Genomic DNA, 22,588 nt, shown 5'->3' with positions numbered 1-22,588 from the left:
TTTTTGAAAAGAAAATAGAGATTTTTTATTGCCCAGTATGCACGATGCTTTGACTCCACAGACAAGTAACAAGCTTTACCAAACACCAATCTATATGGAGCATTATCAATGGGCGTTTTGAATGTCGTTTGATATGCCTACAACGCATCATCTGGCATTAGAGACCAATCCTTGCTCGTGTTGTTCATTGTCTTCTCAAAAATGCGTTTCAGCTCTCTACTGGACACTCCAATGATTATTAATAACAGATGACATTTACTGGTTATAAGAATCAGCTGAACCAAACTGGCCGTAAGTCATTTAAAACTAAAACATAATTTACACATTAAGAAGACCGATAATAAATCAAGAAAAAGAAATTAAGCAAATTTTTTTTTAAAAAAAAAAGGATAAAAAAGAGGAAGAAGCAATGATCGAAGTCGGTTTGTGGGGGGAGAGAGAAGGTAGAGAAATCGAGAAAAGAAAAAGCATTACAACCAGAGAATACCCAAACCCAAAACCAAAGAAATTTTACTCTTTTCTTTTTTCATTTCTGCCTTCCACTTCTTATCATCAATTCTTCCTTTTCTTCAAAGATTCATTCTTTTCTTTCTTTATATTTCATGAAACAAAATATTTGATTTTCATTTTGATTTTATCTCAGCTAATTAAGTTGCTGGGTTTTCTTTTTTCTTCCTAATCTTTCTTTTTACATGAGGAGAGGAAGAGGTTCCGCCGCCGGCGCATCGGCGATGGTGGAACCGAACGGATCTGTGCCTGTTACTCAACAAAACAACATAAATGGAAAGGAACCCAGATATAGAGGAGTTCGTAAACGTCCATGGGGCAGATTCGCCGCAGAAATCAGAGATCCGTGGAAGAAAACCCGAGTCTGGCTCGGCACTTTTGACTCCGCCGAAGATGCAGCTCGTGCCTACGACACCGCCGCTCTCAACCTCCGTGGGCCGAAGGCGAAAACTAATTTTCCGTTAAATAATATAGAGCTACCTCCTTTCGCATACCAAAACCCTCCGCCGTCGCATGCTTTTCAGGCGAGTCATGGGTACGACGGACATCATATTCATCATCCTGATGTAAATCCGCAGAGACCCGCGTCGAGTAACTTGAGTAGTACTGTAGAGTCATTCAGCGGACCCAGACCGCCGCCGCAGACCGCCGCGTCTGCGGCGGTTGAAAGTAGAAAGAAACAGAGACATCATCCTCGGACTCCGCCGGTGGTGCCGGAAGATTGTCATAGTGATTGTGATTCATCGTCATCGGTTGTTGACGACGGAGATATTGCTTCGGCTTCTTCTTCTTTAAGTTGCCGGAAGGTTTTGCCGTTTGATCTGAATTTTCCACCTCAGGTTGACTTTTCCGGTGAAGATCTTCACTGCACTGCTTTATGTCTTTAAAAAAATTACATTTTTTTCTTAATTATGCGGATTATAAAGAAAAATAGATTAGATTAAGATAAAAATGATCTTAATCCTGTTGTATGAGTATGTTACACTTTATTTGGTTTGATGATGATGAGAAATTAATTTCTATAATTTGTTTCCGTTAAGTTGTTGATGATCTTTGTTAATTTGATGGATTATTGAACTAGTTGTTATAGTTATAGATCACCCTTTGTAAAATTTAGAAGTAATTTAATTCTATTCGTAGTATGCACCAATATTGGTGCATTACAAGTAGATTGTTTGTTGTGACTACAAATTACAAAATGTAGAATACTTCTCTATGTAATAGACTTTCAAAATGTTGGAATTGATATTGTTAACATTAGAGGTGTTTTCTTCTTGTTAATTGTTCATTGGAGTTATATTTTCAAATATGCATCAAGCTAATTAGCTAAACTTATTCGATGACTGTTTAAAACAACTCTCATCATTATTTTAGAATAGTTTCTTTCAAGTTGTTGAAGAACTATTCATTTATGTAATTTTCATTTTATTAGGGGAAAAGGGTCATTTATGCCCTTAAGGTTTGACTCGAGGATCAAGTAAGCCCTCAACGTCCGAAAAGGTTCAAATATGCCCCTAACGTCTTAAAAATTGATCAAATAGGCCCTCCGATTTTGACAATCATGCCCTTAATGTCTCATTTGTAAGTCAAATTAGGGGCTTGATCGTTCATTTTTTAAGACGTTAGGGGCATATTTGAACCTTTATGGATGTTAGGGGCTCACTTGTAAACAAATCTTAGGGGCACAAATGACCCTTTTTCCTTTTATTAGTGGAAATTTTAGCCTTTGACAAAAAAAAAAGCTAAACTTATGCTACATGATATGGTTGCATTCGCATCTCTATAAACGATTGGTTGCCGAGTGATTAAATTAAAAGAAAAATTGTTATTGATTTTTGTTTGTTCATCGTTTATATGGGTTTATATGGGTTTCTTTTGCTAAAAATTCTTAGACGGAAGGTATAGTTTTCAAATTTGATCTCGGTGTAATCCATTTTGAAAGGTGATGCATATTCAACATTAATTTTGCATGAAAGAAAATTTATGCATCTAAATTCTGATTTGGATTTCTGTCGAATCCTCTCTATCTCCTAATCGAACTTGTGCAGGTAGATGTTTCCCGATATGTGTGATCAGAACCTGTAATTTATATTATCATTGCAAATAAACAATTTTTCTAATGAAAATATAAACAAACTTAATTTGAAGGATTGATCTACATCGTTTTTATAGTTTTAAGGCTATCTCCAGTAGTTTATTATTTTGTCATTTTAGTGTGAAAATCATCGGCAATTCGATATCTAACTCTCTTATAGTTATAGTGTATCTAATCTTATTACTCTATTCATGAATCCATTTTATTTGTGTTAAATAGAACATTGTTATTCTAAAAAAAAGAGAACATTGTCATTCTATTTTACTTTTGATTCTTTATTTTATTATAAATTTTATTATTAAATATTTGCTAATTTTTGTTATAATATAATTCAAATAAACATGTTCAATTTTGTCAAAAATTTAAATATGTAACATTAAATAAAATAGATGTATATTAATTGATTCAACAGTTTACAAATATAATATATTTTAATTTTTTTTATTTGACAAATTTTTATTTTATTTTTTAAAATTAAAACAGTCATTTTGTAGATTAAAAATATATGGACATATTTATATTATACATATTAATATAAAATAGACTTGAATTAATTAATTCAACAATTAAAAAACACACAACAACGACAAAAGAAATTAAAATACCTGAAACATAAATAGATATATATATAATTTAATAAATATAGCTATTTTACATATTTAAAAATATATGAACATATATTTAGAAAATATATTATCAAAATTAATAATATATTCTATTATGAATAAATATATTGATGTAATTTGTAAGTATATAATAATTTAGGCTTAATTACTTAAAAACCATCCACCTTGAATTTTTTTTTTCGTTTATACCTTGACCTAGGAAAAAGTTCATTTATACCCTGACGTATATGTTTATGTTTCACCTCTACCCCGAGGCACTAAATTAACCTCTTTTTATTTAGAAAAAAGTTTAAAATAGTCCTTCATTTAGAGAAAAATCCATTTCTAATTAATCTCTAATTAGTTTAGGTTAAAAATGAAGAACTATTTTAAACTTTTTTTGTAATGAAAAGAGGTTAATTTAGTTCCTCGGGGTAGAGATGAAACATAAATACATACGTCAGGGTATAAATGAATTTTTTCCTAGGTCAGGGTATAAACGAAAAAAAAGTTTAAGGTGGGTGGTTTTTAAGTAATTAAGCCTAATAATTTATGAGTGTAAGTGTAAAACGTTTATATAATTTATTTGATATGAATCTACTGAGACCATTTTTTTAGTGTAAAAAATAGAATCAACTGTTACAGTGAAGTTTTAGTGTAAAATTCACACTATTTTTGAAGAAATCAATTATTTTAGGCACCGTTTGGATTGATGGATTTTAAACGATGGATTCTAAACAATCCATGGATTTGGACAAAATCTATCGTTTGCCTAGAAAAAAAATTAATCGAATCCATGGATTTATAAATTCCCTCATTTTCTACAATCCATCATTTTTGAGGGTTTTGATTTCCCACCTGCTAAGTGGGAAAGTCCAAATCCACCATTTTTTATAGATGAAGGATTGTTATACTATTTATTATTTTCCATAAATAATATTAAAAATCCATTGATTTTATATTCAATCCAAACGATGGAATTTTAAAATCTATGGATTTAAATTCCATTGATTTAAAATCCATCGATTTTGCTAAAATCCATGGATTTTAAAAACCCTCAATCCAAACGGTGCCTTAGTGTGTTTGATGATTCATTCAAGTTTTTTTTGTAATGGTTTGAATTTGCACATTGTAGAGTTTTGCTGATTCAAAAGTTTTAGCGATGTATTAGACTCAAACAAATTTGAAAAATTAAAATCTAGTGCAGTTGTATGATTTGCGTTTTTTAATTTTGTATGGCAATCTGTAATTAAAAAATTTGTATGCATAGGTATTCTTTTTTACATCAGATTATCAAATTTTTTTTCAAAACTTACACTTGTAAGTGTTTTTGTAGTCATGCTTTATCTGGCCAAAAATTAATGCATGAAATGTTATGCTCAAGAGAGACTTGTGACTTCATTTACTATTCTTATTCCACTATAAGCTTTTAAACAAATCAAGTAAAGAGTTTTAATCGAAAAAAGAATGCTTAATTCATATAGAGGTCTCTGTATTTTACATATTTTTTTTTTGTAGGTCCTTATATTTTATTTTTGTATTATTTGATCCCTCTGCTTACCTATTTTTGATTTTCAGGTCCTTTATGAGTCTGGTCTTTTTGTGTGGCTGAAGGAAATAAAAATTGTAAGTAGAGAGATTGGAGGAAACAAAAATTATAAGTAGAGGGACTGGAAAAAACTCACAAAAGACCTAAAAATTAAAAATAGATAAGTAGAGGGATCAGATAATACAAAAATAAAGTATAAAAACCTACAGAAAAAAGTATAAAATACATGGACCTCCATATAGAATTGGCCAAAAAAGAATAAGTAAAGGGCATGAACCGGTAGTAATGAGCACAGGTTCAATGAAAGAAATAATAAAAGAAAAATGGAATAATTCATTTTCAAATCCCTAAAATTATATATGTTTTATTTATCTGGTTCTTAAGCGATTTTTTATCCTTATATGGTCCTTCAACTAAGCGAAAACGCATTTTCAAATCTCTGAATATTGAAAACGACGTTGTTTCATCTATATCTATATCTATACTATATATAAAAGCACGGATGGGGGGGGGGGACAGACACTTTTACGTTAATGTCCTTAATGCTGTTTTAATTATGATTAAACAATAATTCTTTTATCTAAATATTAGCTACCTTAAATTACTTTTACAATTAAAATACTCACCTATTTTATAGAATTTTTCCATCTAAAAATTAGCTAACTTAAACTATTTTTAGTACAAATTAAATACTCATTAAAATACTCACCTAATATATCAATATCTTCTCACAGTATATAATTAATAATAAATGTATAATTTAGCTAGATAGGCAACAAATTCCCTAAATATTAGCACGACAAAATTAATGCTTCTACATGCAATTGACAGCATTAAATTAAATAACTTCAAACTCTATACGGTGGATACAATTTATAATTATAATTATAATAATAATTATTAATTAAATATAAATACAATTATCCTAATTTATAATAAATATAATTTTCACTATTTGCCGAGTTACACTACGAGCCACGTGTGAAACACGTAAAGCGACACTAGTCTATATATAAAAGCACGGATGGGGGGGACAGACAAATTTACCGAATAATCCTTTTCAGTTTAGTATTAAATAAAGGTTTTATAGTCATTATCTAATTAGTTATTTAATTAATCACTATTTTAATTAAAGTCCTAATTAGAATAGGTAGCTAACTTATCTCCAATTTAGTTTTAATATGTAAAAAATAACTAAATTGTCTCCAAATTAGTAGGAATACCTATCAATTAGAATAGGTAGCTAACTTATCTCCAATTTAGTTTTAATATGTAAAAAATAACTAAATTGTCTCCAAATTAGTAGGAATACCTATCTTTTAGTTTAATTAAACTACAAAATTAAAATACTGTATTTGGTCAATATAATATTATTTAAATTTCTATCTTATTATTATTTTTAAAAATATTATTAATAAAATTAAATTAATTATTTAATTATGGTTATTATAAAACCAAAAGAAGAATAAATTCAGTATGGAACAAATTTAATAACCGAATATATTATATTTACTTTTACAAAAATTCTTATCTAATTTAATATTAATTATAAATAAAAAATTGATATAATTATAATAAATTTACTAATATATTCATTGACATGTTACGTTACGAGTCACGTGCATAGCACGTATGCGAAACTAGTTATTTTTAAAAATGCAAATTGATACTTTAAACGGCGTCGCTTTTGGCATTTAGAGACTGAAAAATGGTTTTTCACTAAGTTGAAAGATCATATAAAAACAAAAAATAATTTAAGAATCAAATAAAAACAAAAAATAATTTAAGAACCAAATAAACATAAAAATAATTTAATGACGAGATAAATAAAACAGGTATAATTTAATGACTTAGAAATGAATTTTTTTAAAAAAAATTTGGTTCATTGTTCATCAAGAATTTGCACATGCCACATTATCCAAACCGAATACACCATCTCTCACATGATGTGCACATGGTATGCATCCTCTTTGTCATATGACCTATATTTCGAGATAGGGGCTTTTAGAATGAAAATGATAAAAACAAGGACCTCGAAATTTATTTATTTTTAATTTAATATAGGTCATATGATGAACAATGAACCATAAATTAATTTCGTTGTATCAATGCAAGATGTTCGATCAAAATTAGTATGCCTTAATATTTACAGAGGAAGAAGAAGAGAAAAAAATTCATCTGCCTGGGGCACTTTCAAAAAACTTCAAAATTTTATGGACTGCTTGTAGATGAGCTAAGATCCTATTTTCTATGAGATAAGCTAATACCAAATTAAAATATAACATCATCAAGTCTCATAAAATACTTAAGTCTGCCAAGATCTTTAACGCTAAAAGCATTATGAAAAAACGTTTCGATGTTTGATATATATAGCAGATGAAGAGCTACTAATGACACCATCTATATAGATCAATAAAGCTATGAAGAAATCTGAAATATACTAACCAGACATAAAAGTATTTTCATTAGCCAGCGTGATCCTTATGCAAGTAATGCTCCAGTTTATTTGGCATTATGTTACCTATAATAGCATGTTTAAAACCATAAAGTGAATTCTGAAGCTTGTAGACTTTGGTGATGAGACTTTTGCTCTTGTTATAAAAATGATACAGTTCGAACCCTTATTGTTGTTGCTTCCGTTTATTGTCGGGATATAACTCAAATGGATGTAAATGTTTCTTTCTGAATGACAACCTTCGCGAAGAAGTTTATATGGTTCTTTCTTTTGGTCTTGATCATCAATTTGATGAAGTCTGCAAATTTAGGAAAGCTCTTTATTGTCTCAAACAGGCTCCCCATGCCTGATTTGAGAAATTTTCTACTATTATTACTTCTCTTGATTTTCGTCCGAACAACCATGATTCTGCTATGTTTGTCAAATGTACTCCGCTTGGCCGAATCTTGCTTTGTCTTTATGTTGATGATATAATTATTGCAGGTGATGATGTTGTTTTGATTAGCTTGTTGTAGTCTGAATTGACTCGAAATTTTGCTATGAAAAATTTGGGTCCCCTTCGTTACTTCTTGGGTATTGAAGTTGCGCTCCAAAAGGATATTTTGTTTCTCAGTTTAAGTATATTTATGATATTTTTGAACGTGCTCGTCTTCGGATAATAAGATTGTTGATACTCCGATTGAGCTCAATGCATGGTACTCCGTTTTTTTATGGGTCTTCTATGTCAGATTTTATAGAACGGTTGTTGGAAGTTTGGTTTATCTCACTATTACTCAGTCTGATATTGCATATGTTGTTCACATAGTCAGTCAGTTTGTTACATCTCCTATTACAGTTCCTTAGGTTGTTGTTATTCGTATCTTGAGGTATCTGGCACTCAGTTTCAGACTATTTTGCTTTCAACTACTTCGTCTTTAGAGTTATGTGCTTACTCTGATGCTGATTGAGCTGGTGATCCTACTGACCGCAAATTAACTATTGTTTTTTGTATTTTTTCTAGGTGACTCTCTTATCTCTTGAAAAAATAAGATGTTATATTTCGATCCTCAACAGAGATCGAATATCATGTTATGACTTTTTCTACTTGTGAAATAGTCTGGTTGCGATGGTTGCTTGCTGATATGGGCGTTTCTTTGCGGCGACCAACTCATTTGCACTATGATAATAAAAGTGCTATTCAGATTGCTCATAACTCTTTTTTCACGAGAGGACCAAACATATTTAGATTAACTGTCATATTACTCGACATCATCTTCAGAATAGCACATTGATATTGCCCTTTATCGCTTCTTCCTAAAAACTTGTAAATTTGTCTACCTAATCATTGTCGTCTACGCGTTTTTATTTTTTAATCGACAAACTCTCGATGCTTATTGTTATTGCATCATGAGTTTGAGGAGGGATGTTAAAATAGTTATTATGCTTTATAAGGGTATTACAGTCGACCCTCTAATAGTTAATATTCTATAAATTAATAATTCTAATAATTAATAGAAAATTGAGAGAACCAGCTTCGTTCCACGTCGGATAATTAATAATTCTATTATTTAATAATTAATAAAATTTAAAATATATTCTACATGAATATTAATTATTAGAGAGATTTTTTTAAAGAAATATATAACAATTGATCATTTATTTGAGGCAATACTAACCTTAATTCATAAAGTGGAAGTTAAAATACCATCAAATTATGAATTTCTTATTTTTTTGAGAAATTTTAAAAGAAGTTATTAGATAAACAAATTAAAGTAAGTAAAGTATCTCTAGTATAAAAAGTATTAAAAATTATTTTACTTTATAAATACAACTTCTTAACAATTATTTTTTGATTTGATATCAATTGATATTTTTTAAATTGAATATAAAATTGTTTCTTTTAAATTGAGTGATTGTAAAGTGTATTTAGTTAGTTTTTTTATAATATAATATCAATATTAGGTCTATTAATGTAGATGCTTTAAAATATCTTTTATAATTTTTTTTATACAGATTCTATAAATTAATAATTCTAATAATTAATAAATTTTTAATCCACCATGTATATTAATTATCAGAGGGTCGACTGTATATATAATCTTTTTCTTTTCTAGTTTAATCTAGCCTATATAAACTCTTTTTACATTATTTTAAAATTTAAGATTTTCATGCTATTATTAGCCTTCATTTTCTTATATTTCTTTCATTACCAATCAATATTATTTGTAATCTTTTTTAATTAATGTTATCAGAATATTACTCGAGCATTGCTCGAGCTGTTCTGCTGAAGCATAAGCATGCACATTAAACGCCATAAGCTGTGATATGCAAATTCATTTTTGTGTTGGGTCTGTAAGAAAGTAAAACATGTTACAAACAATTACACATAATTTATTTTAGAATCTAATCTTTTAGATAGATGATCATTTTATTGAAAAATTTAAGAAGATAATATTAAATTAATAAAATTTTATTTAACATATTGAGCAGTGAAAATAAAATTTTAAAATTTTCTCATTCAAACTCAGATTAACAAAAATGTTAAACATGTCTATATGCAGATATTGAATATGCCTCGTCGAAAATAGGCATAATAATATTTATATCCCTATGTTTATTTATTCTTTTAATAATGAATTTCTAAATTTTTATTTGTTCATGTTGAGTCTCTATATTTTTATTTGTCAAAACTAAGTCTATTTATCCCAAAAATGAAGTATATGTATTTTACACGGAGTTAGTGCAAATTAAATAAAAAAAAATCATTTTTTACTTTATTAATTTGTTTTTGATGCATCATATTTATTATTTTTTTTAAATATTATATTCCTAATTATTTTTATTTAGGTCTAAATTGACACTTTTAGTATTTGGCTAATAGTAAAACAACTCCAAACCTTTGTAAATTGTTATAATTTTATCTAAAAAAATTATTTTTGTAATAATATCTCAATTTTAACATTTTGTTGCAATTTTAGCCATTTTGTAAATCAATTTAATTTTTTTAACTTTTCACCTCAATATATTGATTTTATTTTTTTGCTTTAAATTTATTAATTTTTGTCATCATATAAACTATTAAATGAAAATCCAAATGAAGGTATAGTAAACTTCATCAAATTGTTAACAAATCGTTGTTTTTGACACATAGTGATTATCTCATTATTAAACCATAAAAAGTGTGGTTCAAAAATAAAACCAAAGAAATCCCCTCTCATATTCCAGGAATCAAATTGCATTTCCGCTAACAAAATACTTTTTGGTTTTGGATCTAAGAACAGGGTCTCCTTGAAAAACATGGACGGAGAGTCTCTGATGAAAGAAGTCTGGGAGCCGGCGGAGGATGACAGGTCTACGAAGAAAGCCAAGTTTAGAGAGGGTGAATGCAAATCTGCTCCTCCAGCAGTCATGTCTTTTCGTGATAAGTTAACCCAGTCTGATAGGGAAAGGGAGGAAACCCTAGCGGGGTTTACTGAAGATTTTGCGGTGGAAGATGAGGATGTCTCGGTCCTCAGAAAAGAGGGAATGCCTGAAATCTCTTTCTCTGAGAGAGTTCGAGAGGAGTTAGCAAAGCAATGGCGAACCACGGTGGTCATCAAATTGTTGGGGAGGACGATTGGCTACCGGAATCTCTACAACAGACTAGAATCGATGTGGAATTTCGTTGATACTTTTGATGTTATTGATCTTGAGAACAACTATTTCCTAGTCAAATTCAAGAATGGCGATGATTTAAAAGCGGTTATTACTGGTGGACCTTGGGTTATCCTTGGGCATTACCTATCAGTCCAGGAATGGATCCCTAGTTTTGATTGTTCGAATGATGAAATCAGATTCATTAACGCATGGATAAGGTTGCCTCGTATGCCGATACACTATTACAACAAAAAAGTCTTGAAATACATTGGCTCGGTGATTGGAAGAGTAATAAAGATTGATTATTGTACTGAAGCCGCTGAAAGGGGAAAATTTGCTAGAATAGCAGTAGAGCTTGATCTTAAAAAGCCTTTGGTTTCTCAGTTTCGTTTAGATGGTAACGTCCAATTTGTGGAATACGAATGCCTTCCTCGCATTTGTTTTGAATGTGGTCGCTTTGGACATGTTAGAGAATCATGCCCTCACACAATTAAAAAGGCTTCCGCTACGGAGGTTGAGCAAACCGCCGGTGCCGGAACAGAAGGGGAGAACAGTGGAAGAGGAAACAAAAATGGTAACCCTAGTTTTGGGCCATGGATGATGGTGGCCAGAAAAGGAAAGCCAGTAGGAAATATTGGATTCCCTAATACGGGTCAAGGATCTTCCACGATTCGGGGAAATAATATTTCGAATAACAGGTTTGATGTTCTGAATATGGAAGAAGCGGAGAAGGATATGGAGGTGGAGAGATTGTCGCAGGAAATAGAGGAAGTTACTCGCCCGAATATTCATTTGAAACTAAAAGCCAAAACAGATAATGCCAACAGGTCCCATGCTTTGAATGACCAGAATGTCCCTAGCCTTCAAGTCGCAAATACCAAGGAAACTAATGTGAACATCTCAGAAAGCCCAATCACAAAACCTAAAGCCCGATTCGTGGTAAAAAGTGCGAATACATCCCTGGACAACATGAAACACTCAGTGGTGACAGTGAATTACAACTCTGAGAACAGGAACCCTAATATTCCTGCTGAAGCATCCTTACCAGACAAAGGATGCACGGGGAGCTTGGAAGTGATGAACATTGACCCCGGACCTTTGGATTACGACAGTGGTCTCGCTAACAATCCTGAGTCTACTTATAGTATGATGAAGACTGGACAGTATGCTGATTCCAGCATGATGATTGGGGACAACATTACAGAAAATGATAATGAAGATGCCTTCGGAACTGAAGATATGGATGGGATTTCGCATAGCCCGTTATAATTATGCTTTTGGTCAACCTCTCTATTATTTTTTATGTCTGCAAACAAAAAAATTATGGTGTGGAATGTGCAAGGTGCGGGGTCTAAAAGTTTCCTGAGAGTCTTTAAAAACTTCTGTCGTAAATACTCGTTTGATATTGTGGGTATTTTAGAACCGAGAATCAGTGGTATCAAGGCTGATTCTTTTATTAAAAGTAGCGGTAACAACTACTCCCATAGAGTCGAGGCGGTGGGTTTCTCTGGTGGTATCTGGATTCTATGGAAGCAGAATTATGATATTGTTGTGTTAGAAAATAACAAGTTCTTCATTCACTTGAGAGTCTTTGATGGTCTCGATACGTTTCTCCTCACTATTGTTTATGCCAGTCCTAACAAGACTCTCAGGCAGCACTTATGGGCTGACCTGTCTTTTTTGGCTTCATCGTTGGATGAACCTTGGATTTTAGGGGGAGATTTTAACGCAGCCTTACATGACAAAGAGCGAAAGGGAGGAGCTTCTGGCATTGGTGGTGGGTGTAAGATGTTCAGAGGTTTTTTTGAGAAGCACAGCTTGATTGATGTTGGGTACTGTGGAACGCAATTCACGTGGAAACGGGGTAATCTTTATAAAAGGCTTGACAGGTTTTTATGTAATGAGAGGTGGATCACTAAGTTCAACTACTTCTACGTCCTTCACCTTCCGAGAATCCATTCGGATCATAACCCCATTTTCATCCAATTTAATAACCAACGGCATACCGGGCATGGGTCGAAACCCTTCAGATTTCAGGCGGCGTGGGTTGGTAACAATGGGTTTAAAGAAATCGTTAGACAAAGCTGGAATGAAGATAGAGCTATTGTGGAGTCCATTTCTAATTTTGCGATCCAGGCGAAGGAATGGAATACTACCGTCTTTGGTAATATTTTCAAAAGGAAGGATAAGCTGCTGTCCAGACTTTATGGAATTCAAAAAGCTAGAGAATACTATAATTCTGAGAAATTGAATAAGCTGGAGGTTGAACTAAAAAACGAACTGGATGATACCCTCTATCAGGAGGAGCTTTTATGGTTTCAAAAATCTAGAAAGGATTGGGTTATTGATGGAGACCGAAACACGAAATATTTTCATAATAGGGTGAAGGAAAGAAGAAGATTTAACAGTATTCGTGTGCTCCAGAATTCGGAGGGTGAAATTGTCGAGGACCAAAATATGTTGAGACGGATGGCTACTGATTTTTTCGCCAAGCTGTATACGAGGAATAACGCCCCTGTTAGTCCTTTTCCTGCTAGGGGGTGTTTTCCACATATTAATTATCAGCTTATGGAAGATCTTGAGAAGCCCATTCGAGTTGAGGAGATTAAAGAAGCTTTATGGGATATGAAGCCTCTTAAAGCGCCGGGAGTTGACGGTCTGCATGCTATGTTCTACCAAAGCCAATGGGATGTTGTAGGGGACAGTGTGTGTAAGTTTGTGAAAGGTATTTTTGATGGGGACCCGATTCCGGAGATGATTAATCATACTCTAATCACTCTCATTCCGAAGTGTGCTAATCCGATCTCGCTTAAGTCTTTTAGACCTATTAGCTTATGTAATGTGAGTTACAAGATCATTACTAAGCTCATAACTAATAGACTCAAAGCTATTATGCCTCACATCATCAATCCGGCCCAAACGAGCTTTGTAGAGGGTCGACATATTACCGATAATATTATTTTGGCTCAAGAGGCACTTCACTCCATGCGGACTAAAAAAGGTAGAAAAGGTTCGATGGCTATTAAAATAGACCTAGAGAAAGCATACGATAAGATCTCTTGGGAATTCCTTGAAGATACACTTGCCGAGGTTGGTATTCCTGAATTCATCGCCAAGGTCATCATGAAATGCGTCTCTACCCCGACTATGAGCATTCTTTGGAATGGGTGCCCGTCGAAGTCGTTTTCTCCTACTTGTGGTTTGAGGCAAGGGGATCCTCTTTCCCCTTACCTTTTTGTGCTTTGCATTGAGCGCCTTGGCCACCTTATCAATTTGGAGTGTGCCAGTAGTCGCTGGAAACCGCTGAAAATGAGCCGATCCTGTCCAATTCTGTCGTATCTTTTCTTCGCCGATGACCTTCTGCTGTTCGGTGAGGCGTCTATTGAGCAAGCAGAGGTGATTAATAAAGTCCTGACTTCCTTTTGCAACTCGTCAGGGGAAAAAATCAACATTGATAAAACGAAGGTACTTTTCTCTCGTAATATTATCACCAATCTTCGTAACTCTATTGCGGCAAAGTTGGGTTTTGAGATTACTTCAGATTTGGGCACGTATCTGGGTATTCCTCTCTTGCATGGGCGTTTAACGAGAAGGCATACAGCCAACATTATGAAGCGGGTCAGATCAAGGTTTACGAATTGGAAAGCTAACTCTTTGGCTTTGGCGGGTAGAGCTACACTGGCCAAGTCTGTTTTAGCTGCCATTCCCCTCTACTCTATGCAAACCCTTAATATCCCGAATGGTGACTGTAGTGATATTGAAATGATGTGTAGGAAGTTTTTATGGGGAGCGTCGGATGATGTTAAGAAGTTGAGTTTGGTGAAATGGTCTACAATCTGTCAACCTAAAATTCACGGTGGATTGGGGTTTAAAAACATGGCATCTATGAACAAAGCGCTTCTTATGAAGCTTGGTTGGCAAGTTATAGCGAACCCGGAAAAGTTTTGGGTGAAGGTGATGAGGGCTAAATACAACTTTGATGACAACAATCTTAATAATCTAAATCGAGTTATGGGAGCTTCTCACATATGGAAAGCTCTTAATAAGTTGTGGCCGAAGATTTGTAAAGGCATTCGGTGGGCGCTTGGTGATGGTACCAAAATTCGGTTTTGGTTAGATCCGTGGATTGGGGATGAGGTGATTCTGCTGAATGAGGCTGTTGGTACAGTCCCACTTCCTGATTTAGAGTTAACTGTTAACAATTTTGTCGATGGAAATGGGGCATGGTAGTGGGATAGGTTTTCTCATTTACTCCCAAACTCGTGTCTGATTAAGATTACTAAGTTCATCCCGCCCAAGCAAGGTTATGGAGAAGATTTTGTCTTCTGGGGTCTCTCTTCGTCAGGTTTGTTCACTACTCGCTCAGCGTATGATTTTTTGGAAGCCAACAGATGGGACGAAGAAGATACCTGCTGGAACGCGATCTGGAAATGGCCCGGTCCTGAACGGATTCGTCATATGCTTTGGCTTACCTTTCATGGCAAGCTTTTAAGCAATGTTGAGAGGGTTCGAAGACATATCTCTTTTGATAAATCTTGTTCTAGATGCTATGCGTTGGAGGAGGATTTGGAGCATATTCTTCGGAACTGTATTTACACTAGGCAAATATGGATGAAAATTATTGATCCTCACCTGAAGGATAAGTTTTTTGCTTTAAACTTTAAAGACTGGATTCTTCGCAATCTTTCAGGTAAGGAAAATTTCAAAAAAGATGGAGACTGGAGGTGCATCTTTGGAGTTTCTCTATGGCGTATATGGAATTGGAGGAACAACGCTGTTATAGGAAACAAGAAGGAGGCTATTTGCATGGTGGTGGATGATATTTATCGAAGGGTTAGTTATATTCGTCAGGCTCAAGCTAACTGCAATATCCATCAGGGTGTGGTCCGAGAGCGAAGGGACATCCAGGTTGGTTGGGTCAATCCTCCTACGTTGTGGTTTAAAGTCAATACTGATGGGGCATACAACCCGGTTACTGGTATAGCGAAGGCAGGTGGGCTCATCAGAAATGATTTGGGAGGCTGGATTGCTAGTTTCTCTGCTACGATAGGTGAGGGTTCAGTTCTGGAAGCAGAGCTGCGTGGTGTTTTTGTCGGGCTGCAGCTTGCGTGGAGGCTGGACCTGAAGAAAGTTGAGCTGGAAGTGGACAGTAAAGCTGCGGTGGATATGATTCTAAGAAAGGCGGAGGCAGGGTATTTTTCCAACATTGTAGGGGCCATTCGTGAGCTGATGAACAGGAGATGGGATATAAAATTGCACCACATTTATAGGGAAGCAAATTTCGCGGCTGACCATTTGGCTTCAATGAGTGATGATTATATTATCGGTTGCTCTTATCATGAGAACCCGCCTACGAGTCTTTTACCTTGGCTTAGACATGATCGTTATGGTACCTCGTATGATAGGAACATTAGTTTCTAGTTTTGTTTAGGTTTTGCCTCTTTCCCTTGTAACAAAAAAAAAATTGCATTTCCGCTCTAAAATATGTATCCCTGTGACTAAATGGAATAATTGCAATTTTAGTGTTTGATTTTTATGAATTTATGAATTTACTATCTAAACTATTTTATTTTTAAAATTAAGTTACCAAACTTTTAAAAATATAATTATATTACTATCTAAACTATTATTTTTTTTAAATTAAGTTACTAAACTTAATATAACAATGTGGTGATTCTAACCAATAACCTCATAAGAAACAATTGTACAAAATTGAGTTAGTTGATTGTCCACTATACAAAACAAAATTTTAAAATATCTCACAAAAATGATATATTAATAGTACAAAATTAAATTTTATTTTGTATAGTTCGAAATTTAGCCTCGTTGTTAAAGGGTATTATATCGCATTATCAATATTTATGTGAGGTTAAACGTTTTAGACGCATCATAGTATTAGAGACAAACAAAAAAGCTGACTAAATTGATTACCTGACAATTAAATCAAAAAAAATTAGTTAATCGGTCGAACAATTTAGATATAAGTTTTAATTTTTAATTTTCATGGCCAATGAATTAGATTTAGGATTCCGAATTTCCAAAACCGCGGTTAACTAATATATAAATAATATGCATTTTTTAAAAGTTATAAATATCCTGAAAAACTTTTAGAATGTTTAAAATAAAAATACATATTTGGTAAAAATAAAAGTTCAAGGACTAAATTGATAAATCCAAATAATTAAAGCATCACCCATGTAAGTAAACCAAACTCAAAAGAAGCAAAACAAAAATCAAAAATTGGTTCGTGAATAGTAGAAGAGAAGATGTTGATGTTATTGTTGTTGTGCTGTGTTGTTCGTGTTATGCCATCCGGTTCCTGACCCACACCCACCTATCCATTTCCTCCATACCAAACCCACTCCTTTTCCTCTCCATTTCCTCCGATTAATCCACCCAATTTCATTTCATCCCCGGCTTCCCTCTCCATCTCTTCATTTCCGCTACAATTTGCCCATTAAAACCCCATGAGGAGAGGAAGAGGAGCCACCGCCGCCGTCCCCGCCGCCGTTCCGCAAGAGAAATTGGTGGAATCCAACGGATCTACACCTCAAGGTAATAATAATAACAACAACCAAATAACAGAACCCAGATACAGAGGCGTTCGGAAAAGACCATGGGGAAGATTCGCAGCTGAGATCCGCGACCCGTATAAAAAAACCCGAGTCTGGCTCGGCACTTTCGATTCCGCCGACGAAGCTGCCCGTGCCTACGATACAGCTGCCCGATCCCTCCGCGGTCCCAAGGCTAAAACAAATTTCCCGTTTTTACCCCCGTTTACGTGTCAAGACCCGTTCATGGATGACCGGTTATATACCCGAACCGGGTTTGACGATGAGATTCTTGTGAATCCGCAGCGGCCGGCGTCCAGTACTCAGAGTAGTACTGTAGAGTCGTTTAGCGGTCCAAGGCCGCCGCAACCTCCTCCGCCGCCAAGGGTATCGAAAAGATCTGGTGGTGCGTTGGCGGCGGTGGAAGATTGTCGGAGTGATTGTGATTCGTCGTCATCGGTGGTGGTTGATGATGGAGATGTCGTTGTGTGTTCTTCGTCGTCGTTTTGTAAAAATGCTTTACCTTTTGATCTGAATTTTCCACCGTTGGATCAGGTTGACTTTTGTTGTGGTGGTGATCATGATGTAGATCTTCTTTGTTGTACTGCTTTGCGTCTCTGATGATGATAATTGATGACTGTGATTTTATGATATGATTATTAATTATTAAACATCATCTATTTTTTCTTAATCATTATTAAAAAATAGCAGATTAGACAAAGATAAAAACTTCTCATAATTTGTGTTAGTGCCTTAATTTTACATGATCATTTGGTTTGTGTTTGTATAGATTTAGGATGATAATTGGAATACTTTTTTGATTTCTTTCATTTTGTGGCAATAAGTTTTGAAATTAGCTATCTTGATTTATATTTGGTTGCTTTAGTGCAATAAGTTTATATCTGTATAGATTTAATCAAATGTTTGAGAGAGCAACTATAGATTTACAACTAGGAATTCACTTGATTACCTGATTTAGATAGATTTAGGATCTACAAGTCGGTTACTTCCGTACGATGAAAACAAAATTCTAATCCTTACTATACGTTGCACATAAACTTATCGAGTCTTATGTTTCATTATTTCATTTATGTTTATAACCTAATTTGGCAATACTTGTTGTTTTTCTGTTTTTCATTTTGGCATTTTTCGTTCTCTTTTCCATGCTATGCTTGATTAGAATTCTCTTGGTTACCTGATTTAGATAGAAATAGGATCTACGAGACTAATTTCTTAAAAACGTATTTTGTGCAAGAAAGCCGTCGAGTATGATGGAAAATGTGTTAGCGATCATGCATGATCTTGAAGATATGGTGCACTCAAACTTGTCGAATTCTATGTTTTTGGTGTTTCATTATACTCATAACCTACTTTGACAAATACTGCCGTTTCACTGTTTTCCGTTTCAATTCAACACCTTTCATATCCTTTTCTGTGCAATATAGTTTTGAAGGGATCTTGTTTGTGATTGTAACTTCCAAGTTTGTCTATGAAGGGTGCGATTTTATTTATATCTTTCCGTAGTCTTGAACTTGTCCGTACAAATTGAACTTGATTTTGTTTATGGATCGAATCTGATTCAGTTTATTAACAACTAAAAGAATACCGCTTTCGATTTAGATATTGTTGTTAATCGTATTGTATAGATTGAATCACTTTATTTATAATTGTCATTCTATTTGTGTTAAGAGTTGTGGTGAATAGGGTTAGGGTTCTCTGCAGCCTGTTGGTAGCTCAGCTCTGGATAGATCAACAAATTCTGGGCTTAAAGCTTTGGTATAAATGTGATTCATAAAGAAGAAAACTTGGTGGTTTTGCTTGTTTGTTTGTTCTTTTGCATTTTCCTAGAAAATAAATGTGATGGTGTGGTTTTAGGGTCACAAGATTGCAGAGGATTTGTAGCTGACCCATCACTTTCACTTTTATTTTAAAGTTTCTAGGGTTTCTTAGATGCTTCAAGAAGATGACTAGGATTTTTTTGAATTTCTTAGGTAATTGATTTGCTTATAGTTACAGGTTCATGAATGTTGCTGTTCTGAGATTTTTCAAAATTACTCATTAACCTTTTAATAAGGTACTTTAATTCAAATATCATTTTAATCATATCGTTTAAAAATTGATATTTTCATACAACTATTAATTTTTTTCAAATTGATGCACAGAGTGAAAATCCGGTGAAAATCGCTTATGTGTCATTATCTGGTTGGTTCTGACATATCACTATCCGCTTGCTAACTTAGCGATTTTTGCCGGATTTTCACTCGGTGTATCGATTTGAAAAAAATAATAGTGTGTATGAAAATGATAATTTTTTAAACGGCGTGATTAAAATGACAAAACGGGTAAAATTGATAAATTTTTATAATATATACTCTAAAATTTATAAAAAAAATACATATGGTCACGTCATTCTATGTTTTTAACTTTTTAGTAAATTGTATTCAAAAAGTTCATAAAAAATAAAGAGTTTTAATTAACAAAAGTAAGAATAAGATATAATTTAGTTTTTTTAATTATTTTTATGATAAGTTATTTCATATCTATATAAAATTTTGTCTTATTAATTTATCTTTAAGGATTTTAAAATACACTAAAATTTGTAATTTATTTTACAATTAACCTGAAAATAAATAGGAAAAACTGCACATTTGCTTAAATGAATTATTAGAAAACGAAGCCAATGTAGGCCTAGCTTTAATGGCTAAGACATATTTAAGTGTATGAAGAGGTGTTGGATTCGAACTACGTCTCCGTAACTAACATTTGAGATTCTAAAGAGTCGGATTACTATCTTTGATAATAAAAAAAAAAACTATTAGAAGAAGCAATATATTTAGAAATGAACAAGTTAAAACTGGAATTAATAAGGGTGTAACTGGTGCTAAAAAAAATTCAACATTTAAAATCTTTGAATATTAACCGTCATAAGTTTATTATTGGATTATGTTTTTTTTTATTTTGTTCTCCTTTTAGTTGGATCAATTGTTCGATTTATATTATTGTTACAATACATAAGTTGATTTATCGATGTATTCTAGACTATTCTAGTATGACTATCCAAAAAATTTGCTTGATTTTGCGAAAAGAGGTTTTAATTTAGGCTTAATGGCAAAAAAAATCCAAACCTTTACAACTTGTTGCAATTATATCCAAACCTTTTAATTTTTGCAATAATATCCAAATTGTATTATTTTGTTGTAATAATATCCAAATTGCACTTTTTATGTGAATTTTTTTTGAGTTTTTTGCCATTTTTGGGGACTTTTACTATATTATTATACATCAAAACATAATAATATCCTAATATCTTAATTGAAAACAACAAATTTAGCCATCAATTTGACTATCATTGCTATAAAAAATGCAATTTGGATATTATTGCAAAAATTAAAAGATTTGGATATAATTGCAACAAGTCGTAAAGGTTTGGGTTTTTTTTACCATTAGGCCTTTAATTTAATAAACAAACTCAAACAAATTTGTTTTGAGTCGAGCATGGAATAGTTCAGGAGGAGTTTAATGATTGATTCAAGTCTAAATATGCATACGTTATTAGTTCTTATTTATTTATGGGCACGATTAATCACAAATATGAATTCGTACCAGATAAAATAATTTCTTTAAAATTAGAGAACATTACTCTAAAATCCTCTATTCATATCATAAATAACTGTTTGATATCTCTTATTTCAAAATTCTACTTAATTGTTTTTCACTTTTAATTCCATTAATTATTAGGTCACTCCGTTAATTTCGGCACTTGTTTTTAAACGATTTTAATACCCCACTTTTAATTGTGTTAAGGATTTGGTCACTCATTTTTAATTTTATTAAACGATTTGATATTTCACTTTCAGCGATTTGGTATCTCTTTTAATACCATTAGCGATTTGATACCTTAAATCAATAAAAGAGCACAATAGTTAACGAAATTGAAAGAGAATGAACGTTAAATAAAAAAAAATCAAAATATTAATTACGACATATATGAGGGCCCTTTAGTAGTTTCCTCATAAAATTATGTGTTTGCCGCTCATGATGTCTTGGAAAATATTGATTGACCTACAGAAATTATATGCTATCTATATACCTTAATCAAGGCAGGACTTTTCATTTGCGGGGATAGCTCAGTTGGGAGAGCGTCAGACTGAAGATCTGAAGGTCACGTGTTCGATCCACGTTCACCGCATTTATTTTTCTTTTTTAATCATTTCTTTTGAATAACTTGCCTCAAATTAATATTCGTTATGATAATTTAAGTATAAATCTCTAATAATTTCTTCGTCTATTTTATTAAATAAATTAACATCATTACTAATTCATGCATACAATAATGTAAAAAGAGCAGTTTGCAATTGTATTTTCTCACTTCCAAGTTTCAACCATGATGTCAATTTAATATTTTGACTGAACCGTATTGTTGTAATTTTGTCCAACTTTTAAAGTATACAAATTTTGTATTTTTCATAGTTCACTTTGATGGAACAACCAATGGTCAAAATACATCAACTTTGCTGTATTTATTATAAGCTAAATCAATAAAATACATCAAATCCTTCATGAAAGTTTTATAAAAATCCAAAATTTTAATTTTATCAATATCGTCCTGAAATGCAGGTTTCATTTTAATAATGTCCACCTACACAATTTTGCTGATGTGGCACCTATGTGGCGCTTATGTGGCATAGCGCCACATTAGTAAAATTGCGTAATTGTACATAATTGAAACGAAATACTGCGTTTCGGGACAAATTGAATAAAATTGAAAATTTTAAATTTTATGAAACTTTCATGAAAAGTTTGACTTTTTTGTAGTCATTTGACATTTATTATATTCAATATGTTTAATTGTTTTAAAATTTAATTTCGTTATAATTTTCTTTATATATATATATATATATATATATATATATATATATATATACTTCTCCGTTTTAATTTAGAAGTCTCATTTGATTCTCACAAATTAAAAAAAAATTATTATTTTTATCTTTTCAGATTTTTTTTATGTTTATCTCTATTAATAATAGTGATATTTTTCATAGAGTTTATTTGAGATGACTAAATGAAGAGTAAAAAAGAAAAGTTCAATATAAAAAATACATATAAAGGAAAAAGAGACAAATATGCCACTATCATTTAGGGTGTGAAGTAAATATGCCTTTTTTGAATTTTGAATCTCAATTAAACCCCGAATAGTTTAAAAACAGA

General features: G+C 32.5%; 2 protein-coding genes and 1 non-coding gene across 3 annotated transcripts; all 3 read left to right on the top strand.

The window, feature by feature from the left end:
- The first annotated feature begins 405 nt into the window (after nt 1–405).
- Nucleotides 406–1,788, top strand: LOC126666639 (ethylene-responsive transcription factor 3-like). The gene has a single exon (XM_050359469.2). It carries the CDS (start codon nt 693–695, stop codon nt 1,392–1,394), a length of 702 nt encoding a protein of 233 aa, XP_050215426.1. The 5' UTR covers nt 406–692; the 3' UTR covers nt 1,395–1,788.
- Nucleotides 1,789–17,072: 15,284 nt separating this feature from the next.
- Nucleotides 17,073–18,068, top strand: LOC126670528 (ethylene-responsive transcription factor 3-like). The gene has a single exon (XM_050364280.2). It carries the CDS (start codon nt 17,294–17,296, stop codon nt 17,996–17,998), a length of 705 nt encoding a protein of 234 aa, XP_050220237.1. The 5' UTR covers nt 17,073–17,293; the 3' UTR covers nt 17,999–18,068.
- A 3,425-nt stretch (nt 18,069–21,493) lies between these two features.
- TRNAF-GAA (transfer RNA phenylalanine (anticodon GAA)) lies at nt 21,494–21,566 on the top strand. Its single transcript has one exon. It is a non-coding gene; the product is annotated as a tRNA-Phe (tRNA).
- Nucleotides 21,567–22,588: the final 1,022 nt, after the last annotated feature.

This window comes from Mercurialis annua, linkage group LG2, assembly GCF_937616625.2.
Source record: "Mercurialis annua linkage group LG2, ddMerAnnu1.2, whole genome shotgun sequence".
Taxonomy (NCBI): domain Eukaryota; kingdom Viridiplantae; phylum Streptophyta; class Magnoliopsida; order Malpighiales; family Euphorbiaceae; genus Mercurialis; species Mercurialis annua.
This window is presented reverse-complemented; position numbering and strand designations above follow the sequence as displayed.

Coding starts and splice junctions, on each gene's coding strand:
- LOC126670528 (XM_050364280.2), top strand. CDS start 17,294: ATGAGGAGAGGAAGAGGAGCCACCGCCGCCGTCCCCGCCGCCGTTCCG.
- LOC126666639 (XM_050359469.2), top strand. CDS start 693: ATGAGGAGAGGAAGAGGTTCCGCCGCCGGCGCATCGGCGATGGTGGAA.